General features: G+C 37.0%; 1 protein-coding gene across 1 annotated transcript; it reads left to right on the forward strand.

The window, feature by feature from the left end:
- The first annotated feature begins 13,150 nt into the window (after positions 1-13,150).
- Positions 13,151-20,934, forward strand: LOC115918540 (aqualysin-1-like). The gene is made up of 10 exons (XM_030982240.1): positions 13,151-13,271; positions 13,483-13,595; positions 14,432-14,554; positions 15,615-15,741; positions 16,590-16,699; positions 17,026-17,164; positions 17,735-17,925; positions 18,879-19,050; positions 19,805-19,911; positions 20,603-20,934. The coding sequence occupies exons 1-9, from the start codon at positions 13,166-13,168 to the stop codon at positions 19,909-19,911; spliced, it is 1,188 nt and encodes a 395-aa protein (XP_030838100.1). The 5' UTR covers positions 13,151-13,165; the 3' UTR covers positions 20,603-20,934.
- Positions 20,935-25,247: the final 4,313 nt, after the last annotated feature.

The raw sequence follows: 25,247 nt of genomic DNA on the forward strand, positions 1-25,247 counted from the left end.
GGTATTTGGGCTGTTTCATCAAACATTTTTTTCGGAAGAGAAGCTGTTTTTTCGAGCTGGCTTTGATCGCATCCAAGAAATCGAAACAGAAAAGCCAATAACAACGTTAGAGCCGCCAACCCCATGGTAAATAAATTCCCCTGCGATTATGCGACATTAGCTTGGCACTAACCTTACTCTACCCATTAATTATGCTTGGGAGAACTTCTGCGTAGAACAGATCTACCAAACTGATAAACGTAATGTTCCGTTTACTCAGAATTCAACTTGTCCCTAGGTCTACGATCACGTCCACGAAAGGCAAACATAAACTAACTTTTAATCTTAAATTTTAACCTTAAATAAGTTAAAGATCTCATCAAACAAAGGGCCAGAGAGCTAAAGAATAGGTAAATGGCCAAAATTTAAATGAGGCGAGTGAGAAGGAGAAGTAGTAAACGATAAAGGAAGAAAGAGATAGATGGCAAGACCGTGAGGAGCTGCTGAAGAGAGGAGATAATGAAACATAAAGTAATGGATACATAAGAAGAGAGATAGGGAGATAAAGTGGGGGAGTGAGGAAACGTATGAGTACAAAAGGCTGGATAAAGGAAAAGGTTTCCAGTGCCGGAGTAGTTTGAGAGCTTGGAAGAGACAGCGAGTTGTTGGAATACAGATTTTAGCTCAATATCGATGGTGAATCAAATGTGCGCGCGCGCGCGCATGTGTGTGTGTGTGTGTGTGTGTGTGTATACGTATATATATATATTCATCTGTATGTATATATATAGACCGAAGAGCGGAGCTGTTAAAGAGAGTAAATAATGAAAGATGAAGTAATGGATATATATTATGAAAGGACAAAGAGAGAGAGAGAGAGAGAGAGAGAGAGAGAGAGAGAGAGAGAGAGATGTGGGGGCGTGGGGAAAGGTAAGAAAACAAGAGGCTGGATAAAGGAAAGGTTTTCGAGTGGCGGAATGGGGTGAGAGCTTGAGAGAGAGAGCGAGTTGGCGGTATACAGATTTTGGCTCAATATCAATGGTATATTACCTGTGTGTGGGTGTGTGTGTGTGTGTGTGTGTGAGGGTGCGCGCGTGTGTGTGAGTGTGTGTGTGTGCTCTTGTAACACACCTGCCAATAAGGGGTAAATCGGAGATAGCCCCGATTTCCAAATCGGGGCTATTTGAAATGCTTTTAGAAACGCTTACAAATAATTAAATAATACCGCCATCTCTTGTTCTGGTCTTTTGGAAAAATGCCTCCATGGAGAAAATAAAATATCATTGAAAACAAAATTATACGCATTGCCTTTAAAATTTTATTTAAGGGTACCATTGCTAAAAAATAACACAGATTTGATTACGTGGTAAAGTTCTCGCACACGTTTGATATCCCCGATTACACGGTAAATTTCTCGCACATAATTGATACCCCCGTTTCCACCCTAAAATCTTTGCACATTACCTCGATATCCCCAACTGTACGGAGAAATACTCGGCAACTTAAGGTTCATGTAACATCATCAGGGCGGCTCTACAAGGGAGGGGCAGGGCGCGGCCGCCCCTTATGTGCTCAAACAATTAAAAATATAGAGTAGAAAAGAAGATGAGGAAGAAGGAAGAAGGCTATGGGAAAAGAGAGGACTAGGTCATACAACTTTACAATTGATGAAGTCTGTCGTCTTTGGCTGATCGTCAACGAAACGGAGTTAATTATTTTGTCAAGTCTGCTTGTTGCTACGACAGGCAGCCAGTGAAAACGAATTCGTTTAATAAAATTATGGAAATGCAAGCATTACTTTAAACAAACAGAACTTTCTTATTCCTTGCTCATTTTCCTGATTGAGGTTTTTATGAAGGGGCAGAGACTGAACTTTCTAAAAAATGGGTTTCTCTTTGAAATTCAGATACAGTCCGCAAAATGACTTTTTGATTCCTTCACTTCAAACTGATTTTATTCACTCATGCTTAAAATATGCATCATACGAGTTGCATCAAATGAAAGAAGAGGATCTAAGCTCTACAAATATGTGTCATTTGTTATTAAATTATAATTGTGATTAAGTTATGATAAAACATTGATAATTCTCGGTTTCGTTTTTTTCTGGGACGCACTGTATATAACATAACACAAAACAAATTGAAACTCTAAATTCTACAATCCTTTGAAAAGACAATAATTAGCTCAGTGATCGCATCATAGAGGGCAATACAAGACATGAAAGAAATCCATTTTACAACAATAGTAAATGCAACCAAATTTGAACTGCCTGCAGTATAATTATGCTTCTTGGGATTCAGGGTATGAAATTTCAGTATGATATACATGTAGTATTTGTTATTATGAATGTTATTATTAACTTGCATAAAAAATCTCTATGACAAGCTCATTTTCATCTCGACAATTAAACCTTTTGATTTGTTTATACGTAATTTGTTAAAGAATTACCTAAATGACTGCTCCGATGATTTTCTACCGCTATTAATAAACATTTAATTCATATTATGGGAAAGCAAATTCGTAATTACACCGACTTAAAGGGATAGTTGAGTTCTGTTGCAGAGGGCGCTACACAAAATAATTTTTTGTGAGATAATGAAAAACTGAGTGTCAAATTTGAAAGAACATACAATTTAAATAGCAATATCATCTTTGTTTGATCAAAATCGGTTCAGAGACGGCTGAAATATTCACAAATATAACCATTTCTCATAATTTGTGTACCACCACAAATATTCGATAACTTGAAAAAGCCGTTGAAAAAACGAAATAGCGCCTTTTACGTTGTATTTCAGCCAATGCCGATGTTGGCTTTTTTTGTTGGCCTTTTCGTGTTGGTTATATTAAGCCCAACCAGCCGGCCCATGTTAATTAATTAACGGTCACCGTATTTTTTTGAAAATGAGCTGAATTTGTATGATCGTATTGGCTAAATTTCACACATTTTGGGGTCTAAAATTACCTTTATAGCAATTTTAGGTCCTCAAATGGCACTAGAAATGTCATAGATAAGAATAAGAGCAATAACCCTGTACTTTGAAGGCAATTGCGGTCTGAAAACAGAACTCAACTATCCCTTTAAGTTGTATTCTTTTTATGAAAAGTATATAGGATCAAGGCAAATATGCCTTGCATTTTCCCCGAAACCCCACGATTTCCTGTTTATGATTATAGCACATTATTAGGCTTGATACCGTTTTTAGACTGATGTATTAATAAGCAAATACATATATGCATAACCAACGTCTATAATCATGATTATGATGTCCTCGTTTCGTTGTATGTTATCAATTAAATATCATGACGAGAAGCGCGTCAAAAATATCTGAACAGCGAAATGATTTCCGATCTTGGTCAACTATTTCGATTGAAGGATTTTTACTTCATCTAATAAAAAATTTTGATGACAAATATTCCGCACTAAATTTGACAATTATCAACATCTATACTATAGTCGTAGTTTTCACAATTAATAACTCACGAACCTCACACTGCAAGGATAACATTCATCCAGATTCTCCATGACAACCCGGGCACGAAGCTGGTTCTACGCAAATTATCGCTGAAGAAAGTGGTCTGCAATACCGAACAAGCAACTGTGACATCCCCTCTGCTCACTGAAAAGTGCAATCCTCCATTTGCACTCTGGTTGTTGTTGTTAGGTTTATTGGCGTTCATCATTCAGGAGTGAATATTTACGCCTTTTATAATAATAATAATATTCATTTGTAAAGCGCAATAACTATGTGGATATATTCTATTGCGCTGCAAAGAGCTCGTAAATGCTGTGCTATACATACTATATGAACAAATGAGTTTTCAGTTTTGATTTAAAATTATCTAGTGATGGGGCTTTCCTTATTTCTAGTGGTAATTTATTCCATAATCTAGGGGCAGCACAGAGAAATGACCGGTCCCCGATGGTTACTTTGGTTTTATATGGGGGTATTTGCAACATAAATGTGTCTTGTGTACTACGAAGGTTACGACCATGAGTTTGAGACTTGATGTGCAACAATTCAGTAACGTAACTAGGAGTTTGACCATTTAGAGCTTTGTAGACTATCATTAATATTTTAAATGTAATTCTCTGGCGAATTGGCAACCAATGTAGTTCCTTTAGAAGTGGGGTTATTCGAGAGAATTTTGGGAGGCTGCAAATTAGTCGTGCACATGTATTTTGGACCCGCTGCAACTTGGAAATTTGTGAGTCTGGCAATCCATACAATAAACTATTACAGTAATCTAGTTTACTAGTAACACATGCATGCATGATAGTTTTCATGCTGTCCTGATCAAAGTATTTTCGAAAGCGTCTCAAATTATAAATCATGAAATAGGCTGATTTGCATATTTTAGTGATATGTGAATCCATATTCAGGTGGGTATCAAAAGACACACCTAAGTTTCTAACAGTATCAGATGGGGTTATGGTTGAGTCACCAACTGATACACTACGCGACCTAAATTTAGAAACCTGGCGTGGAGTACGAATGGCCAAAAGTTCTGTTTTGTTATCATTTAACATCAACTTGTTTTGCAACATCCAAATCTTAATATAAACAACACATGATTCTAATTCAGAAATACAATGATCTTCAGCCGGTGTGTTAGGACAGAAAGATAGGTATAGTTGGGTGTCGTCTACGTAGCAGTGACAACTAATACTAGGAAACTCTGTATGGATATTTGTAAGGAGTCTGCTTGTATACAAGGTAAACAACAGAGGGCCTAATCGCGACCCTTGAGGAACGCCAAAAGGCACATTGAATACATCAGAGACAACGTTATCAATTTCAATTTTCTGTTTTCTATCTGACAAGTAAGATTCAATCCATTCGATAACCTTTCCATCAACCCTAAAATGGCTTCTTAGAGTTTTCAGTAAAAATGAGTGATCTATTGTGTCGAAAGCACTGCTCATATCAAGGAGAAGCAGCAGACTTATTTTCTGGTTGTCCATTGACATAAGAAGATCACTTTTTATCCTAAGAAGTGCTGTTTCAGTACTGTGAAATTTTCGGTATGCTGATTGATTGAGCGGCAACAGTGAATGATGTTCAATGTGCTCAAGAATCTGTTGGGTAGCAGCACCTTCTACCAACTTAGAAATATGTTAGGATGTCAATTTTTTCGAATTAGATTTACTTTTTTTGGATACATAGATTTGGATAAATTAGATTTTTAAACTATTTATTTAATGTTGAAGAGGTCAGTGGCTGGCGAGCAAAAGGCTTGTCGGCTATTATGTTCAGACGTCCAAGGACCAACCCGGAAACGGTACGTTACGTTACGTTGTCACAAGCCAAATGGTGAGCCTAGGTCCTTCGACGTCCTCCAATAAGCCAGGCCGCCCCCGCTGCATTTCTTTAAAATTTTGTCCGAAAACTAATGAAAAAAAAATCATATACATGGACATTCTAAACGTTAATACAGGCAATTTCTTTTTCTCTCTCTCTTTTCTCTTCTGAGTACTTTTCTAATTTAATTTTTGTCCTCTTCTTCTTCGTCATGTATCACTCACTATAAATAAGCGAAACATCTTGGGCTCGAATAATTATGTGCAGTGCAAAATGGTTATTGAAGTTTCGGAGCTTGTTGGTTGATAGTGTCTGTGGAATTCAAAAGTAATGGGATTTCATTTTCATTTTCCATGCCAGTTTCTGTAATAAGCATGGCTCTCATTAAAAGGAAGCGCGGGCAATTGCATAAGAAATGGTTAACTGTTTCTTTTTCGTTTTCACAGTACATGAACATTGTCCAGTCTCATGTTGTTTCAACTCGATCGAAAATTTTCATTTAACCCAAGTTTTCAATTTTTAGGCTATGGAGAATAGCTTCGTTATTTCTGTTGTTCAACTAAGTAGCCAAAAATGTTTTTTGTTACTAGGGTTTGTGTTTCCCGTAGGGGTTGATGACGTTTCATTCCATCTTTTTTGCCATTTCTCTATGTAGAATTTCGTTAGGGCATAGTTTGATTCTACTCTGGTAAGCTAGTGCGTTGTTGGTTTCTATGTTTTTATTTAGTCCTACTTTAGCATACTTGTTATCTCATTGTGGTGTAGACCACAGTGACTGGGAATCCCTTCGAAATAGACCTGGATGCTTTTGTATTTTAATTGACTATACAGGGTTAGAATTTCAAGAACAAAAGATTCGTCCTTACGAGCTAGTGGCCTAGAGTGAACTCAATGAGTCGGAAAATATATCTACCGGTGTAGAGACTTGGGAGTTGTAATTACCATATCTTGTTACAGAAATGAGGGAAGGAGAGTAAATGTACTCCCTGAGGGGAGTCACTTATGCGACAAGCACTTACTCCCCATAGGGAGTAAATTTAAACCTCTTTTTCTCTGTGTGTATAATAATAATAATAATAATAATAATAACTAGAAATTTAATTCGTCATGGGGACGAATTAGGTGGTCTGTCTTCAAGTCTTATGATGTATTATAATATTTACTATATTGAGAAAGGGAGAAGTTATATAGACATGTAAACAATGATGATCATGATGATGATGATGATCTTGATAGTAATGGGGATGACGATGATGATGATGATGATGATCATGATGATGTTGATGATTATCATCAACAGACCACGATGACATCAGACTGAAAAAAATGAGAGAACATTTAGATAGTATATAGTCTCAGCTACAACATACTCAAAAATCAACAAAAATCAAGCCGAAATAACGGCGATATTGCTCGCAAAAGACAAGAATGTAGAATCCAGATTTGAGAAAAAGTCATCTCCCATAAGGATTACACGCAAAAAGTAATGGATCTAGTGATAATAGGGTAATAATAAAGTAAATATGGTTGTTTATTACATTATTTGCGATTGTACGTGTTTTAATATTCAAAGGAGATGGTAGAGTGAATGGTCAAAAAGAAAAAAAAGTGAAGAAAAAAAAATTGTTGGAGACGCCCGGACTCGAACCAGGGACCTCGAGGTCGGAAGTCAAGTGCGTTACCGATATACCAAAACATTTCCCATAGAGATTACACGTAAACGGAAAATGGAATGCACAAATCCCACTTTGTAATTGAAATATGAGCATGATCCCGGCATCTGATCGAAAAATAAAGGACACACTTGTGATAGCTTATTGTCTCAGCTACAACATACTCAAAGTTCAGCGTAAACAAAGCTAAAACGACGGAGATATTGCTCGCAAAAGACTGGATGTAGAATCCAGTTTTGAGAAAAAATCATGTCCCATAGAGAATACACGCAAAATGTGAAAAATTGACATGCCTCCTTTAATCGCAAAAATACGCCATGATACCATTGTCAAAATGAAATATTGTGTCAACTGCCTTTGTAGAGAATATTCTCAGGTAGAACATATCAAAATTTGAAAGAAAATTGATCAATATTTACAGAGATACAATCAATTTTTCAAAAATCTGCTGACGTCATAATATGCAAATTGAAATTTTGAGTTCGGAGGCCATTATGATGACGTCATGAGTTAATTGAGGATCAAATGAGACATGAATTCATATCTCCAACTCATGCTTTTTCCAACCATGATATAAAAATTGGGGGTCAATGGACTATCTGAAGAGCTATTTTGATTTTTAAAATGGCATGTTTTTGATCAAATTTGCATTATATTGCCCATAGCAGCACGCGCGGATTTTGAACTTTGACGCGCGCTCACGGCCTTATGAAAGGTCAAGAGTGACTGAAATTAATGTAAATTGTCATTTACGGTAAGAGGAATCTAAATCATGTAAAAAAAATTAAATTTGACTTTTTACGCGCGCTGTGAGCGCGCGCAACGCGCGCGGGGACACTTACGGACGGAAAATTTTGAAATGCTTAAAATGACCTGAAACGTGTGCAAACAAAATTTGGGACGAATTGGAGCATTTTAAAAATTTTAAGCGGGCGTACGTGCGCGTCGAGGTGCGCGCACGGATTTTGTTGACATTTTTAGTTGACCTTTGACCGGAAGTTGATGTATACTAAATATGGTTTATTTTTGATTACTCGTTATTGAGATATGATAATGACCTGATTTTTACAAAATGGCGCCTGGATGACGTCACGATGACCCCATGAACTTGAAAAAGGTTTCGGGAACTTCATATCATAGGGCCTGATGACTAGCAGAAATTTGAAGGAAATTGACCAGGTCGAGTTCGAGTAAACGTATACACAAAAAAAGTGTACGGAATAAATAAAAATAAATAAAGAAAGAATAAAGAATAAAGAAAGAAAATTCTAACGAAATCAATAGGTGATCTGTCATCGACAGACCACCTAATAATAATTAATTTCTATATAGCGCTTAATACAAATGTCTCTAAGCGCTTTACAAATATACTATTACCCCGGTCATTGGATTCAGTGCTTGCCCGCACACACTGTATGGGACTTTGACAATCCAGTAGTCAACAAGTGAACATTATCCTCATCCCATTTCAGACCTATATGCCCCCGATCCATGCATGAAGCCTTGTCAAATCTCTTGGCGAAGATGCTAATTAATCTTTTTATGTTAAAGGTGTCTACGAAATGCATCAGTGATACAACATTGTTCTGGGCTTTATTTCGTCAAAAGTACAGCTAGAATAAGGGTTATTTATTGGATTTTCGGTTAGATTTAGTCTTAGAGATTGGGGTTTAGTACAGTTTTTGATCGAAGCTTGAATAAAATTCGGAATTCAATTAGTTAAGAATATTGACAGTGGAGCAGATGTCGATAGAGCACGTATTATACAACCGATAGTTCACGTGTCTTGTATTCTTTGAGCAAATATGACATAACCATATCTCCATAACCTATAACACATATTTTGATGATAATATTTCTTGCATTTCTTGCATCTTGCGAATGGGCAGGTGTCACTGCTTGGAGAATGGTTTTGATGTATGTTAGAAGGTTAGTGTGGTAAAGTTCACTGGTTATTGCACGAAGGCCATGGTGACGATCTTTTGAATGTTGAAATAAGGGACTTTTCTAGGCCCTGACTTCACATGAGAAGGAAAAATATTCAAACTAGTAGCAAATTAATGAGAGAGCTAAGCGAAAACACAAACAAACTTTGTTATGATTACGATGTCATTTTATAAACAAAACAGTTTTTGATAAGATATACTCTTGCCCACAAAGTTATGAATGTTTTTGATCAATCTAAAGAATCATAGAGATTGATCGACTGATCAATACAATTCTGAGAAGATATAAACAGAATTCTGTCAGAAAAAGGCCATATTGTCACAATCATTACTCGACAAAATTGTAAGAAAATTATGTGGCTGTGATTAGAATAACATACCTGGGCAACCCACTGCCTGAATCTACTCTGGAAAATACACTATTGATAATTATGAAGTTAATATGGTAAGATATTTTCCCAATGTATCTTCATACATAGGTTAATCAATAGACAGTGGCGTAATGAGCAAAAACGTTGGGGGGGGGGGGGGCTGACAAAAAAAAATCTGCAGCACCTCACTCTAACATGCAGGCCCCGCTGAACGTTTCGCAAAGTGGGGTCTAAGGGCGGAGCCCCCGAAGCTCAAGAGGTATGGGCATCAGTGGCGGATCCAGGAATTTCTTACCGGGGGGGGGGGCAAAAAATAGCATGGGGTTAGATATATGTAAAAAGATGAAGCGATAGCACGAGGCTTTAGCGGCGAGGGAGCGGAGCGACCAAGCGGGGATGGGGATGGGAGGGGGTTCTGGCCCCCTCCAAGAGTAAAAAGCATTTGCAATTTTAGAACCAAATTAGACGCATTTTCAGGTACTTCCTGGAGTATTATGACGTAAAATTGCTTTCTCCTACCCCTTCCAAGAGTAGGGATCTTTTGCAATTTGAGAACCACATTTGGCGCATTAATGTCCACCGGCATTTCCTGGAAGAAAAAAAAACGAGGCCTTCTGATTGGTGAGAAGTTAGAAGTCACGTCTTGAGACGTTGTATATGCCTTGATGCCGCACAATGCACAGAGACGGTGGTCCGGTACTTCATCAGTAGTACTTGCAAAAAATTTCTCGAGTGTATAAACTTTGTCGTTATCAGGCGCGTCGCTAGATCTTTGTCAGTGGGGGGGTGGGGAGGGTGTAGAGGCCACCGATTACCGACAAAACGAGCAACCAATTACCGATAAATATAATAATGCCAATGTCCAAATGTCTACAAATTTAACCCTGTAAACCCGGGGCCAGGAACTAAGTTATTTTTCAGTCTTCCCCCTCCTGCGCGAAGTGCGGAAACTTTGACACTTCATTAAATTTTTAGAGAAAGAAGACGATCCGTTGTACCGTTTTCGACTCTTAATTCTTGTTTAGATCCAGTACCCCCCCCCCTCCCGGCAGTTTTGACGTTTCAATAAATAATTACTCTTAATCCTTGTCTGAATTCATTTTCGCCCATCCCGCGCTTCGCGCGGAAGCTTCCCCTTTTTATTAAATTATTAGAGAAAGAAGATGATTCGTTGTATCGTGTTCTTGTCTGAATTCAGTTGCTCCCCCCCCCCCCCTTCCGCCCGAAGAGCGGAAGCTTTGACACTTTATTAAATTGTTAGAGAAAGAAGACGATTCATTGTACCGGTTCCGACTCTTAATCCTTGTCTGAATTCATTTTCGCCCATCTCGCGCAAGGCGCGGAAACTCTGACGTTTCATTAAACTATTAATCTTAATCCTTGTCTGAATTCTTATTCCCTCTCTCGTGCGAAGCGCAGAAGCTTTCACGTTTCATTAAATTATCAGAGAAAGAAGACGATTCGTTGTATCGTGTTCTTGTCTGAATTCAGTTCCCCCTCCCGTCCCGCGCAAAGCGCGGAAGCTTTGACACTTCATTAAGTTATTAAAGAAGGAAGACTATTCATTGTACCGGTTCCGACTCTTAATCCTTGTCTGAATTCATTTTCGCCCATCTCGCGCGAAGCGCGGAAACTCTGACGTTTCATTAAACTATTACTCTTAATCCTTGTCTGAATTCTTATTCCCCCTCTCGCGCGAAGCCGACAGTGCCCGACAGTACTTGTCACAGTTGCTTCTGGAATGGATATTTTACTGGAGTTACTGTTAGTGTCCACGGCTAAAAAAACATATGCTCTTCCTGGCCATTCGGGAATGTGTCAGTTTGCAACAGAAATGGAGAAACGCGCATTTTGTTGAAAATCTTGCGATATCACGAACATTTATACATCACTTTGGACATTGGACAAAATGGTCGAAATAGTTCTAAAATCCCAGAACGTCTGGTCACCGTGGGCCTACGTGCAGAAAGGAACTCGAACACGATGAAGCGTTAACCCTGACCAGCAAACAGTGACATCTGTCTGTTCTCAAGATATGATAGAAATAATTTCTGAACTATAATTTTCCTATCACCGGAATGAGATAATTGGAGAAAATACCATCACAATTTTTAGCTACTCAAAAGTCAAGAAAATGCGTCAATCAATCCATCATTTTTTTGACATTATGCAAATAGATGATAAGATAAGATAAAATATTAATCCGTCTTTCTTTTACACTTCTAAAATGCAACAAAAAGTTATGGCAATGATAAAAAACAAAGTGAAACAAAAGAAAGACGAGGCAACCCTGGTAAAAGCAGGGCTTATAAGTTTTAGGGTCCCCTCTGGACCAAATAATTGGTTGGTACATAAATAAACAAAAATGTAAACATGATGGGAGTTTACATTTGTGACTACCTAAGAATACATTAAGAAAAAGATGGTATAAGAAACAAGAAGTGTACACAAAATTGGGAGACTAGACAAGACAGGAGAAAAGAGGGAAAATATGAGAAATATTAAAAGGCTACAGCACATCAAAAATAGGCACAACACACAACTGGCACAAGACAAAATGGGGAGGGAATAAAAGGCTGACAATCTGAAAATATTCAGTTAGACAAATAATATCAATAATAAGAAATTTTACCTCTATGGTTATACACTGTTGGTCAATAAGGTGGAATAATTTTTTTACCCCAATTTATGGAATGAATTTGACAATGATTTATTCCTAATAGATCTTGATAATAGTATACATTTCTGTAGTGGGTTTTATTTCTTCAGGATCGGAAACTTTCCTGTTGTCTCTCCAAAGGGGTAGTCAAGTATCGAAACTGCTAGATTTCGTGAGGGCCTGGGCAAATTTCTGACAACGATGAATCCTTCTATCTTCAAGTTTCTCAAGATATGTGTATTCCAGCGCTTCATCGAAAGATGAATAAGCTGAACCCATGATCAATATTCATTGATATCACCAATGAAGAATTAATAATGATTACAAACCATAAGAGCATCAGCATTATGAGGCATACTATAAAGGTACTATGTCCCGTTTGAAGGCCAAAAAAATGAAAAGGTTAAATTCCACGGGCTTTGAAAGACAATACTAATCTTCCGTCAAAACGAAAGGGCTTGAAAATGGCCTTGAGTGGGAAAATAACGACCATTAGTTGTCGAATTGACTTAAGTGATTGCAATCTTCTAAGTAATAGTCTGATTTTTAAACCCTTTTACCAAATGGTCGTACGTTTTGTGCTGCACAAAGGTTCCATCAGTTTAATTTTGGCCATTACAAGTAGTGGGTTGTGTACCTGTTGTGTACAGCTCATTTTATGTATGTTATTACCAAAGAAAAAAAAGTCGGTCAGTCACTCAATAGTGTATGACAGTGAAGTCTAGATGGTAAACGGGTTTCCTTGCGTGAAGTGAAGCAACTAAGCCTACTTTAGTTAAACTTTCAAAAGCTGACGAGAAATATACCACATATCTAACAATATCTTCAATATCCAGAACTGTTATTTATCATTTTACAATGAAACAATGCGCTATAAAAGTACCTAAAGGCGTAAATTCGACAAAATAATAAAACACAAACGTTAAAAACTACCAGATAATAATGAAAATACATTCTAATCAGATTGTTCTCATGAAAGGAGGTATATACCCAAATTCAGACATGCATCTACGCCTTTTAACTCGTAAAGATAATAAGAGAGACAAGATAAATGATAAATCTTGCTTGGTTGCATTTTGAAACTCATGAGACTAAAGAACAGACAATAGAAATACAATTTATTGATTGGGTTGCATTTTGATCACGTGTTTTTCTCACCTTTGCCCAGTTCGTTGCATCACGCGATCCTCGGGAAAGCTCCATCTGTTGCTCTAAAAAGATTTAAATACAGCTCATCATGCCTAGCCAATCACCAGATCTGATCAGTGCTCTACTAGATCATCACTCTGCAGACCAACCGAAGCTTTCTTCCAGATCATCACTCGTCCGAGGCCAAGAATCTGGTAAGTTGTTCATATACACGGGGCAAAATATGTTTTCCGACCCTTCAAAGGAAGAGTCAGAATGATCAGCACATCCAAACTAGGGTTAGGCATTCAGATATCATCAAAAAATAGTGTAGATTTTTTCAGGAAATTCCCGCCTGTTATCAAATTATTTCAGAAACATTTCTCAATCAGGTATTCATTACGTCTTGTGTCTTTTCTTTTCCAGTCATGATGCGTTTTTTCATGTCCCTTCTGTTGGTGGCTGTTGCCACTGCCGAACTGGCCCCTCTGTTGGAGAACTCTGAGCCTATCCCAGGAAAGTACATCATCAAGCTGAATGTAAGTATTTGTAAATAATTTTAACGTCACCGCCAGTATCCTGAAACCGAGATCAAGAGAAAGTTTTGTTTTGTTCATAAATACATCACGACTTTGACATTACAAAGTAAACAGACTTCTCTAATTATCTCGCTGCTTATCAAGTATTACCTGACGATAATGAGTCAACTGTTTCAAGATTTGCAAAACTACACGATTTACTCTCTTGTTATTTGAACGAAAACTATGTTTTTTAAATACATATATTAATCAATTCTACACTCAATAATAAGTATGGAATGGTGTTTTGGGGGCAAGTAACAAAGTCCCTTTTCTTTCGTTCGATATTCTCCACCTATATTGAGAAATTAGATTAATAATAACAATATTTTGATCGGGAAAGTTACCAATTAAATTGCTCCAACGTAGTGTGCATTTAAATTTACCAAGCGATAACAGAACGGAATATGCATGTGTCCTTTATTATACCAGGAGATGGCTCAATCGGTAAAGCATCTGTCTGTTGAACAAAAGGTCGTTGGTTCGAATCCAAACCATGTAGAAGACCGAAGCCTGCGTTCCCCTGCTTCATAGACACAAGCTAGGTTACAGTTAAAAATCCCATTCCCTCGAAATAGGACGTAAAGGAGGCCCCGTGTATAGGAGACTCAACATCATTGCAAACATGAAGCAAAATGCTTACTTCATAACAAATCCCTTTGAAATATATTTTTTCGCTGTGCCTTTCCAAACAGCAATTCAAAAAAATTACTGACCTTGACACGAAATTAAGCGACGTAGGAATGGGTAAGGCTTTTTAAAAGGGCTATGTAACATCTTATCAACTCCTATTGCAGGAAGAATTCGATGTTGATGAAATGGCCGCTACCGTTCGTCTCTCCGGCGGAAAGGTTGGTAACATTATGAGAGACGCCATATATGGATTCGCTGCCGAGCTCGAAGATGATATCCTCGATATTGTAAGTAATAGCCACCCTCCTAGTTTTGGTTTCAGTTTATCTTCTCGTGTGGGCTTCTGCATCGAGAAGAGAGGGGGATTGAGACACGGGTTTAAATGAAACTCTTCTTTTCCTGGATTGAGAAGAGAAGGCCTACCGTCAGTAACTGAAGATCATTCTTTGTAGTGTTAGGATTCGAGGATGAATGCTTTTTCCAATAACATTTAAAATTTAGAGGCACTTTTTGTTCTCAATGTACTTCATGCAAACAGACACAGTTTTATTAAATCACAAGAATAATAGCAGGACCGAGCTTCTCAAATACTCAAGACATAAAAGTTGTTGGCTGCTGCCCTGGGAATCACATGCTTGTTTATATTTTTATCTAGAGGGGGCTTATTGTAACTTTGCCTTTGGGCTGGAGGTATTTCATTAGACAGGATGGCCCTAAAACGGACTAGCATACTTCCAATAATAGAGGGCAAATTCACCGGTACCGCTCGATGGGAAACTTTGCAGGAGAGAAAAGATACCAAACCTCTAAATTTCTTTTCATCGTTTTGTTTTAGATAAATTTTTTTGAAGGAATGTTGAAAATATCCACTGGCAGTGCACCTTGTAGAAAATAACGTTTCGCTGTGTAGTTTTAAAAATGGTATTATACCAGAGTTTTGGGCAAGCTGTTATAATCGTTGAATTGAACACAAACATAACATTTCACCCAATTTTTTTTTATTTTGCAGGCATTTCTAATGATTTGCTTATTATGCAAAGACGTGAAATTAAACGAATTGTTTGGGGAATGCAGTTTCATTGGAAGGAACTCATATCTTGCGCATTAAAAACGCTCCCTATTAATCGAAAACCCCTATTATCCTAATTTGTCAATCTTACTAACAATTTTCATGTCGAAAAAATACTCCTTCCGTTGGTTCGTGCGAATTTGACCTCACATTATTGGAAAAATACTTGTCCGTTTTCATTTTGAAATGAATGCAATATTTTTACGCCGACAGCAGTCTTTTTCAAAGGAATATATAGCGATATTATCAAATGTATATGATATGCATCCTTCACCCAGGTCCGCAGACTTCCCGCCGTTGAGTATGTTGAACAAGATGGTGTCTACCGTGCTCAAGTCACATGGGGCCTGGATCGTGTCGACCAAAGAAGTCTTCCACTGAACAACAAATATTCATCACATAACGGTAAGAGACAGCGCAATCCTTTAACATAAAGAGTCATTAGGGGTGAATATTTCAAACATAAAGGCCCGAATTCACAAAGCAAGGTTTGAGCTCAGACCAAGGTTTGACCTCAAACCTCCTTTTGTTTCGCCAAACCTCCTTTTGTTATTTACAAACCTGGTTTGTAAATAACAAAGGGAGGTTTGGCGAAACAAAAGGAGGTTTGAGCTCAAACCTTGCTTTGTGAATTCGGGCCAAAACGTGTGTGAAACGTCAGAGGTACGACATTACAAAGGAGTTCAAAAGGTACTGACAGTCTAAACCGTTTGAATTGCCTCGCTAGATGTTTTTATTATGCGTTCGTTTGATTGTGTGTGTGTGTATGTGCGTGAGTGCGCGTGTGTGCACACTTAGAAAAGATGTGCACATCTTAGAAAAGATAAAGACAAAAACAGAAAGCATTTTTAAGTATAGGGATGAGGAAAAGAAAATAGCCAGTAGAATGGGAAAGCTGGGATCACATTTCTTAAAGTGGGAGTAGCTTAAGATTGATTAAGATTTGTTTTCTTCTCCACCGTGAGCTTGTTAAAATTGTAACTCTATTTGGCAGCCTGGTAAACTTACTTAATAAGTATATTTTTCTTGAGTTGAAAATGTTTAGCAGACATCCACTGAGTAAGCAGTGTTTTTGTGTGGGGGTGGGTGGGTGGGTGAGTTTGTGTGTGGGTGGGTGGAGGTGTTTGTGTGAGGGAGGGTGGCAATTTAATTGTCTTTATTAAGAATTTTTGGCTTGATATTCGTATTTATTTTTATTGAAAATGATGGATGATGATGATGACGTTTATGATAATTGTTTATATCTCTCACAGGAGCTGGGAGTGGGAAAACTGTTTATGTAATCGACACCGGCGTTAGGGCGACCCACAATGACTTCAGTGGTCGTGCGCAGCAAGTGGCAAACTATGCTGGCGGAGATAACGTGAGTAACATGTGTATATATTTTCGATTGCCTTCCTTTGGTGCTGAGTATTTAACGTTTCGGGTAGGAAAAAAAATGAATTTCTTTGTGCAGTATGTTTGTTTGGACAATTGTATTTTCTGTTATTAGCATAGGAATTCTGCAAGCGAAACAGGTTATATCATAATGCTAGATTCAAAACTGACGTTGCACTCACCTATGCAGTAAGTGACATAATTGCAGTTTCACAGTGAGGGCATGGGCTGTAGCCTTACTCATGTACATTTGCCCAAGAAGTGGGATTAAAAAAATAGACCTGAACATAATCGAATTGCTTTGCACAACAGACCGATTGCAACGGACATGGAACTCACTGCGCTGGAACGGTCGGCTCCAATACCTACGGTGTTGCCAAATCAGTCCAAATCAGGGGAGTCAAGGTTCTGAACTGTGTGGGTTCTGGCAGCAACAGTGGTGTCATCAGTGGTAAAACACACGTCAATATTGTCAGCAAAATGTGATATAACATGAAGTAACGATATCTCAATTCTGGAACCTATTCTGGAACCTCTGATAATACTTCGAAAATATAAGATATATTTCTGTACTACATTTATTATTATTATTATTATTTGTATTTCTACCAATAGTGGTGGTCTTCCATAAGGCCCTGTTTGAAAACAACAAAATTCCACAAAAATCATGAATATATACTCATAACAGTAAACAGAAAGAGACAAAGAAGAAAATACGTATATATATATATATATATATATATATATGACGATAGAAAGATTTTTCTATATACATTTCATCTCCTCTTTTTAATCTTTATTAAGATTTGGAAGGACAGGCATTTTCCTGATTAATCCTGGATGATAACAAATTGTTTCATCCATTCGGTAAATGTTTGAAAAATACCGACTTGGGCGGGGCTGGGGTGAATCCGCCAAGCTTACAACAAACGTGTCAAAACATTAATATTCGTTGTTTTTTTACGCCCGTGTATTTTTTTTTCTTTTTTCTTAATGTATTGGGTTTTATTCCTTTTCACAGGGATCAATTATGTAATAGATGCTGCAAGGTGGAATTCGAATCTTATTGCCTCAATGTCTCTTGGAGGAGGCGCTTCAACTTCCCTGGACAACGCCGTCAAGAACATGGTCAGTGCAGGAGTTCCAACTGCCGTGGCCGCTGGTAATGACAACGCGAATGCTTGCAATTATTCTCCAGCTCGTGCTTCTACCGTAAGTCTAACCATTGTCTTAACGTTTATTCATGCTAGCCCTTACAGATCAGCATTGTTTAGTTTATTTATTCTTTCGTATTAGACTTTTTGATATGTGTAAACAATTACGAATTATTGTTGTTCTAAAAAGGTCTGCAGTGTTTTCTACTTTTCTATACATGTCACTATAAACAATCTTATGTACTTCATCCGTTTATTAAACTTTTCCAATTTCCTTCACTCAGTTTAATTTTTCAAACGCGCGGACAGAACTCAATAGAAAATATTGAATAGGGTTGGTAAAGCAGTTTCAGTTGTGTTGCCAAAAAGACAGAAAAATAGAAAATTACCGCATCGAAAGCTGTGGACATCTTCACCAAGTAAAATGTTTCTTGGTAAAGAAAACCCTTATGACAACAAACATCTAACTGATTATTCAAACTATGCTGAATTCCAGATATTCTTAGTGAGCTCAATGTTAATTGCCGGAAACTGAAACAAAAAACAAAAACGAATAGCATAAGCAAAATCGTGATTATTATTTAGGTTACTGTTATTTTCAGCAGCATTATTATCATCATTATTATATGAAAAAACTATTAAGATTATTATTATTAGTAGTAGTGGTAATCATGGTAGTAATAGTATCATCAACATAGTCTTTAACTTCTATTTTGCACAACTATAAACGTTTTGTTTCCGAACTGTGATTTGGTTTGTAATTATTCTGTACTTTAATAACTTTTGTTTATTAATCAATGATCCTATTAAATGAACATTTTTACATTGTGAATATTTTGCAATTAGTCCTCGGACTATTACTTTCTATTTACTAAATATTTTAAATTGAATGGAATCGAACCGAAGTTTTACATTTTTGTTTGTTAACGTTATTGTTATTTTAATTGCCATTATCATCATTATTCTCATTGATATAAAAGCTTAAATGAACAAAACACTGTAACATTGCAGGCGATCACTGTTGGAGCTACGGACAGCAACGATAAGCGTTCCTCCTTCTCCAACTACGGAAGCTGCCTAGACATCTTTGCTCCTGGTACTTCCATCACCTCCACTTGGTATACTACTAACAGTGCTACCAAAACAATCAGCGGAACCTCCATGGCCTGCCCACACGTTGCTGGTATGCATGGATTTTAATTAATTTCTTGTTTCCAAACTCAACCACATTACTAAGACCATGCTATATAATGAGATAATTTCCCACGTACATCTGCAGTTAATTATTGGTTTTATTATGTTAAAATTATGCTTGAATTGCTCTTGATTGTCAAAGTATTCTATGTTTTGATTCAATTTATGTTTAAAATGCTAGTGCTCTGTCGAAGTTGATTTTCGGACAAAATCGGAACCCTGCACTTGTCCAGCACATCTCTGAGCTACAGATTGCGTCTGCACATCTTCTATGAATTCATATTCTTGAATATCATTGATCGAGCAAGATGAAGAGATCGTGTGCAATGGGCCTAATAGACCATTTCGTAGTTAGCAAATGGGTAAAATGACCCCAAATATCCACAGATCTTTTACTCATGGAGAAGTCCCACTTTGTGTATTTTAGATTAATCAATGCCAAAGTCATGTATGTGCTTCATGAAAGGCTTTTGTTTGCCCTGTTGTATCATAAAGAGTACCGCAGGTGCACCACATGAATAATGATTACATCACATGAGCACTTATTCAACTTGATGGGTTTTACAATTTTATCAGAAATGACCTTTATCTGCCCATGCGCAGATAGTACTTACGAAATGGATTATAGTACGCTCCCTGACACACATGGTTCATATTTAATGTTTTGTGCCTACGGAGCGGAAATCTATGTTTGCATGACTCAAATTATTTTCTGTTTGTTTATTGACTGTCATATGTTATAGGTGCCCTTGCTTGCTACGGATCCAGTTCAAATATGCTGGCAAACACCTCCAACTACAAGATTTCTAACACAGGAAGTGGAAGTCCCAACAAGCTCCTCTACGTCTAGGTGGGTACAATTCCTATTTCTCTTTTCTCTCTCATTCTCGGTATGTTTTATGAATCTAAAGTATGCGTGTGCCTGCATGCAGTTCCAATTAGCCTACGAATCTATTTTATGGGAGTGTAGACTGCATGGATTATTCAATTATAATTGTAGTCATTGAAATAATAATAATGATAATAATAATAATAATAATAATAATAATAATAATTACACAAATAATGATAATAAAATTATCATTAATAATAATAACAACAATACTGCTGTTCCTTCTTATTATGATAACAAACATTATAATCATGCTTATAATAGTACTAATACTAATCAAAATAATGAAAATAATAGTAATAATCATAATGGTGTAAATATTACCCATTTGGTCAATAATCCAAGGTGACAATTACGCCATCCCTGCAAAAGACCCCCGGAGGAAAATTCCCCCCCCCCCGCCCGGAAATGACTTCCTGTCGAATATCCACCCTGAAAATAAGTTGGTTTTAACTAATGCAGGTTGTATCGGGGGGAATTGTCCTCGGGTGGGGGGGGGGGGGTATTGCCTTCACATTGGTTTTTCGAAAACACCAGTTGTGGCGATCATGGTATCTTTATCGATATGTTTTGCAATTTAGTGATATTTGACTTAGTTTTCGACGTTTTTTAGTATTACAAATTTTCTGCTCTGGTGTTTGATTTTCAGGTGGTGACGCTGGCCGGGCCCCTAAAGCAGAGATAAAAAAAAAAAAGTGTGTAACAGATAACACATAATTGCGTTTGATTCCTTTTTCAAATCATCATCTACTTCTAATTATTCCTGAAGTGCGTATTGGAGACTCAATTGTGTGTAACAACGTCACATTTTCTTTCGCCTTGCAGATGATAACCTCAAAAGAATGTAATATGATTTTTAATTGTATTGGATAGAAATACAAGAACGACGTGTATTATTGGTATTTAAAGTCATAAAACACATTCTAAAAGTGCCATTAAAATATCGAATTCTTTACCGAATAAAATTTCAATTGAACCCTATTTAACTTGTAGAGCTTGCCTTTGTAAAACATATGTGGTCTTGCAGTGAGTTACAAAACAATGCAATAGGTATTTGGGCTGTTTCATCAAACATTTTTTTCGGAAGAGAAGCTGTTTTTTTCGAGCTGGCTTTGATAGCATCCAAGAAATCGAAACAGAAAAGCCAATAACAACGTTAGAGCCGCCAACCCCATGGTAAATAAATTCCCCTGCGATTATGCGACATTAGCTTGGCACTAACCTTACTCTACCCATTAATTATGCTTGGGAGAACTTCTGCGTAGAACAGATCTACCAAACTGATAAACGTAATGTTCCGTTTACTCAGAATTCAACTTGTCCCTAGGTCTACGATCACGTCCACGAAAGGCAAACATAAACTAACTTTTAATCTTAAATTTTAACCTTAAATAAGTTAAAGATCTCATCAAACAAAGGGCCAGAGAGCTAAAGAATAGGTAAATGGCCAAAATTTAAATGAGGCGAGTGAGAAGGAGAAGTAGTAAACGATAAAGGAAGAAAGAGATAGATGGCAAGACCGTGAGGAGCTGCTGAAGAGAGGAGATAATGAAACATACAGTAATGGATACATAAGAAGAGAGATAGGGAGATAAAGTGGGGGAGTGAGGAAATGTATGAGTACAAAAGGCTGGATAAAGGAAAAGGTTTCCAGTGCCGGAGTAGTTTGAGAGCTTGGAAGAGACAGCGAGTTGTTGGAATACAGATTTTAGCTCAATATCGATGGTGAATCACATGTGCGCGCGCGCGCGCATGTGTGTGTGTGTGTGTGTGTGTGTATACGTATATATATATATATATATATATTCATCTGTATGTATATATATAGACCGAAGAGCGGAGCTGTTAAAGAGAGTAAATAATGAAAGATGAAGTAATGGATATATATTATGAAAGGACAAAGAGAGAGAGAGAGAGAGAGAGAATGTGGGGGCGTGGGGAAAGGTAAGAAAACAAGAGGCTGGATAAAGGAAAGGTTTTCGAGTGGCGGAATGGGGTGAGAGCTTGAGAGAGACAGCGAGTTGGTGGTATACAGATTTTGGCTCAATATCAATGGTATATTACCTGTGTGTGGGTGTGTGTGTGTGTGTGTGTGTGAGGGTGAGTGTGTGTGTGTGCTCTTGTAACACACCTGCCAATAAGGGGTAAATCGGAGATAGCCCCGATTTCCAAATCGGGGCTATTTGAAATGCTTTTAGAAACGCTTACAAATAATTAAATAATACCGCCATCTCTTGTTCTGGTCTTTTGGAAAAATGCCTCCATGGAGAAAATAAAATATCATTGAAAACAAAATTATACGCATTGCCTTTAAAATTTTATTTAAGGGTACCATTGCTAAAAAATAACACAGATTTGATTACGTGGTAAAGTTCTCGCACACGTTTGATATCCCCGATTACACGGTAAATTTCTCGCACATAATTGATACCCCCGTTTCCACCCTAAAATCTTTGCACATTACCTCGATATCCCCAACTGTACGGAGAAATACTCGGCAACTTAAGGTTCATATAACATCATCAGGGCGGCTCTACAAGGGAGGGGCAGGGCGCGGCCGCCCCTTATGTGCTCAAACAATTAAAAATATAGAGTAGAAAAGAAGATGAGGAAGAAGGAAGAAGGCTATGGGAAAAGAGAGGACTAGGTCATACAACTTTACAATTGATGAAGTCTGTCGTCTTTGGCTGATCGTCAACGAAACGGAGTTAATTATTTTGTCAAGTCTGCTCTTTGCTACGACAGGCAGCCAGTGAAAACGAATTCGTTTAATAAAATTATGGAAATGCAAGCATTACTTTAAACAAACAGAACTTTCTTATTCCTTGCTCATTTTCCTGATTGAGGTTTTTATGAAGGGGCAGAGACTGAACTTTCTAAAAAATGGGTTTCTCTTTGAAATTCAGATACAGTCCGCAAAATGACTTTTTGATTCCTTCACTTCAAATTGATTTTATTCACTCATGCTTAAAATATGCATCATACGAGTTGCATCAAATGAAAGAAGAGGATCTAAGCTCTACAAATATGTGTCATTTGTTATTAAATTATAATTGTGATTAAGTTATGATAAAACATTGATAATTCTCGGTTTCGTTTTTTTCTGGGACGCACTGTATATAACATAACACAAAACAAATTGAAACTCTAAATTCTACAATCCTTTGAAAAGACAATAATTAGCTCAGTGATCGCATCATAGAGGGCAATACAAGACATGAAAGAAATCCATTTTACAACAATAGTAAATGCAACCAAATTTGAACTGCCTGCAGTATAATTATGCTTCTTGGGATTCAGGGTATGAAATTTCAGTATGATATACATGTAGTATTTGTTATTATGAATGTTATTATTAACTTGCATAAAAAATCTCTATGACAAGCTCATTTTCATCTCGACAATTAAACCTTTTGATTTGTTTATACGTAATTTGTTAAAGAATTACCTAAATGACTGCTCCGATGATTTTCTACCGCTATTAATAAACATTTAATTCATATTATGGGAAAGCAAATTCGTAATTACACCGACTTAAAGGGATAGTTGAGTTCTGTTGCAGAGGGCGCTACACAAAATAATTTTTTGTGAGATAATGAAAAACTGAGTGTCAAATTTGAAAGAACATACACTTTAAATAGCAATATCATCTTTGTTTGATCAAAATCGGTTCAGAGACGGCTGAAATATTCACAAATATAACCATTTCTCATAATTTGTGTACCACCACAAATATTCGATAACTTGAAAAAGCCGTTGAAAAAACGAAATAGCGCCTTTTACGTTGTATTTCAGCCAATGCCGATGTTGGCTTTTTTTGTTGGCCTTTTCGTGTTGGTTATATTAAGCCCAACCAGCCGGCCCATGTTAATTAATTAACGGTCACCGTATTTTTGTTGAAAATGAGCTGAATTGGTATGATCGTATTGGCTAAATTTCACACATTTTGGGGTCTAAAATTACCTTCATAGCAATTTTAGGTCCTCAAATGGCACTAGAAATGTCATAGATAAGAATAAGAGCAATAACCCTGTACTTTGAAGGCAATTGCGGTCTGAAAACAGAACTCAACTATCCCTTTAAGTTGTATTCTTTTTATGAAAAGTATATAGGATCAAGGCAAATATGCCTTGCATTTTCCCCAAAACCCCACGGTTTCCTGTTTATGATTATAGCACATTATTAGGCTTGATACCGTTTTTAGACTGATGTATTAATAAGCAAATACATATATGCATAACCAACGTCTATAATCATGATTATGATGTCCTCGTTTCGTTGTATGTTATCAATTAAATATCATGACGAGAAGCGCGTCAAAAATATCTGAACAGCGAAATGATTTCCGATCTTGGTCAACTATTTCGATTGAAGGATTTTTACTTCATCTAATAAAAAATTTTGATGACAAATATTCCGCACTAAATTTGACAATTATCAACATCTATACTATAGTCGTAGTTTTCACAATTAATAACTCACGAACCTCACACTGCAAGGATAACATCCAGATTCTCCATGACAACCCGGGCATGAAGCTGGTTCTACGCAAATTATCGCTGAAGAAAGTGGTCTGCAATATCGAACAAACAACTGTGACATCCCCTCTGCTCACTGAAAAGTGCAATCCTCCATTTGCACTCTGGTTGTTGTTGTTAGGTTTATTGGCGTTCATCATTTTACTTTTCTTCATTTCTATTGCTGTTTAACTTTTTATAATTCCGATATATTTGTAGACATGTTTCCATTTTGTGTGTATTTTGTGTTTTCTATATTGTATATAATCTGTATCTTATATGTTTTTTATGGACTTGAATTGAAATAAAACTTGAACTTGAACTTGAACTTGAACTTGTTATCTCATTGTGGTGTAGACCACAGTGACTGGGAATCCCTTCGAAATGGACCTGGATGCTTTTGTTTTTTAATTGACTATACAGGGTTAGAATTTCAAGAACAAAAGATTCGTCCTTACGAGCTAGTGGCCTAGAGTGAACTCAGGGGGTCGGAAAAATACCGGTGTAGAGACTTGGGAGTTGTAATAACAATATCTTGTTACAGAAATGAGGGAAGGAAAACAAAGACTGAATTAGAAGGGGAGGTATTCTATACAAATATAAGAATTAAAAAAGATTAAAAAGTTATCTCTATTATTTTTCCATACTTTTTCCCTCTACAGAGATTTTGTTGATTTTCATTTGCAACAAATTAACAAACATAAAATATAGCTAGACTAAACTTTAGCTCACAAAGATATTCAATACATAGCGCCCTCTATGTACAATTTGTAGGAA

Source organism: Strongylocentrotus purpuratus, unplaced genomic scaffold (assembly GCF_000002235.5).
Source record: "Strongylocentrotus purpuratus isolate Spur 01 unplaced genomic scaffold, Spur_5.0 spur5_scaffold_12, whole genome shotgun sequence".
NCBI lineage: Eukaryota > Metazoa > Echinodermata > Echinoidea > Camarodonta > Strongylocentrotidae > Strongylocentrotus > Strongylocentrotus purpuratus.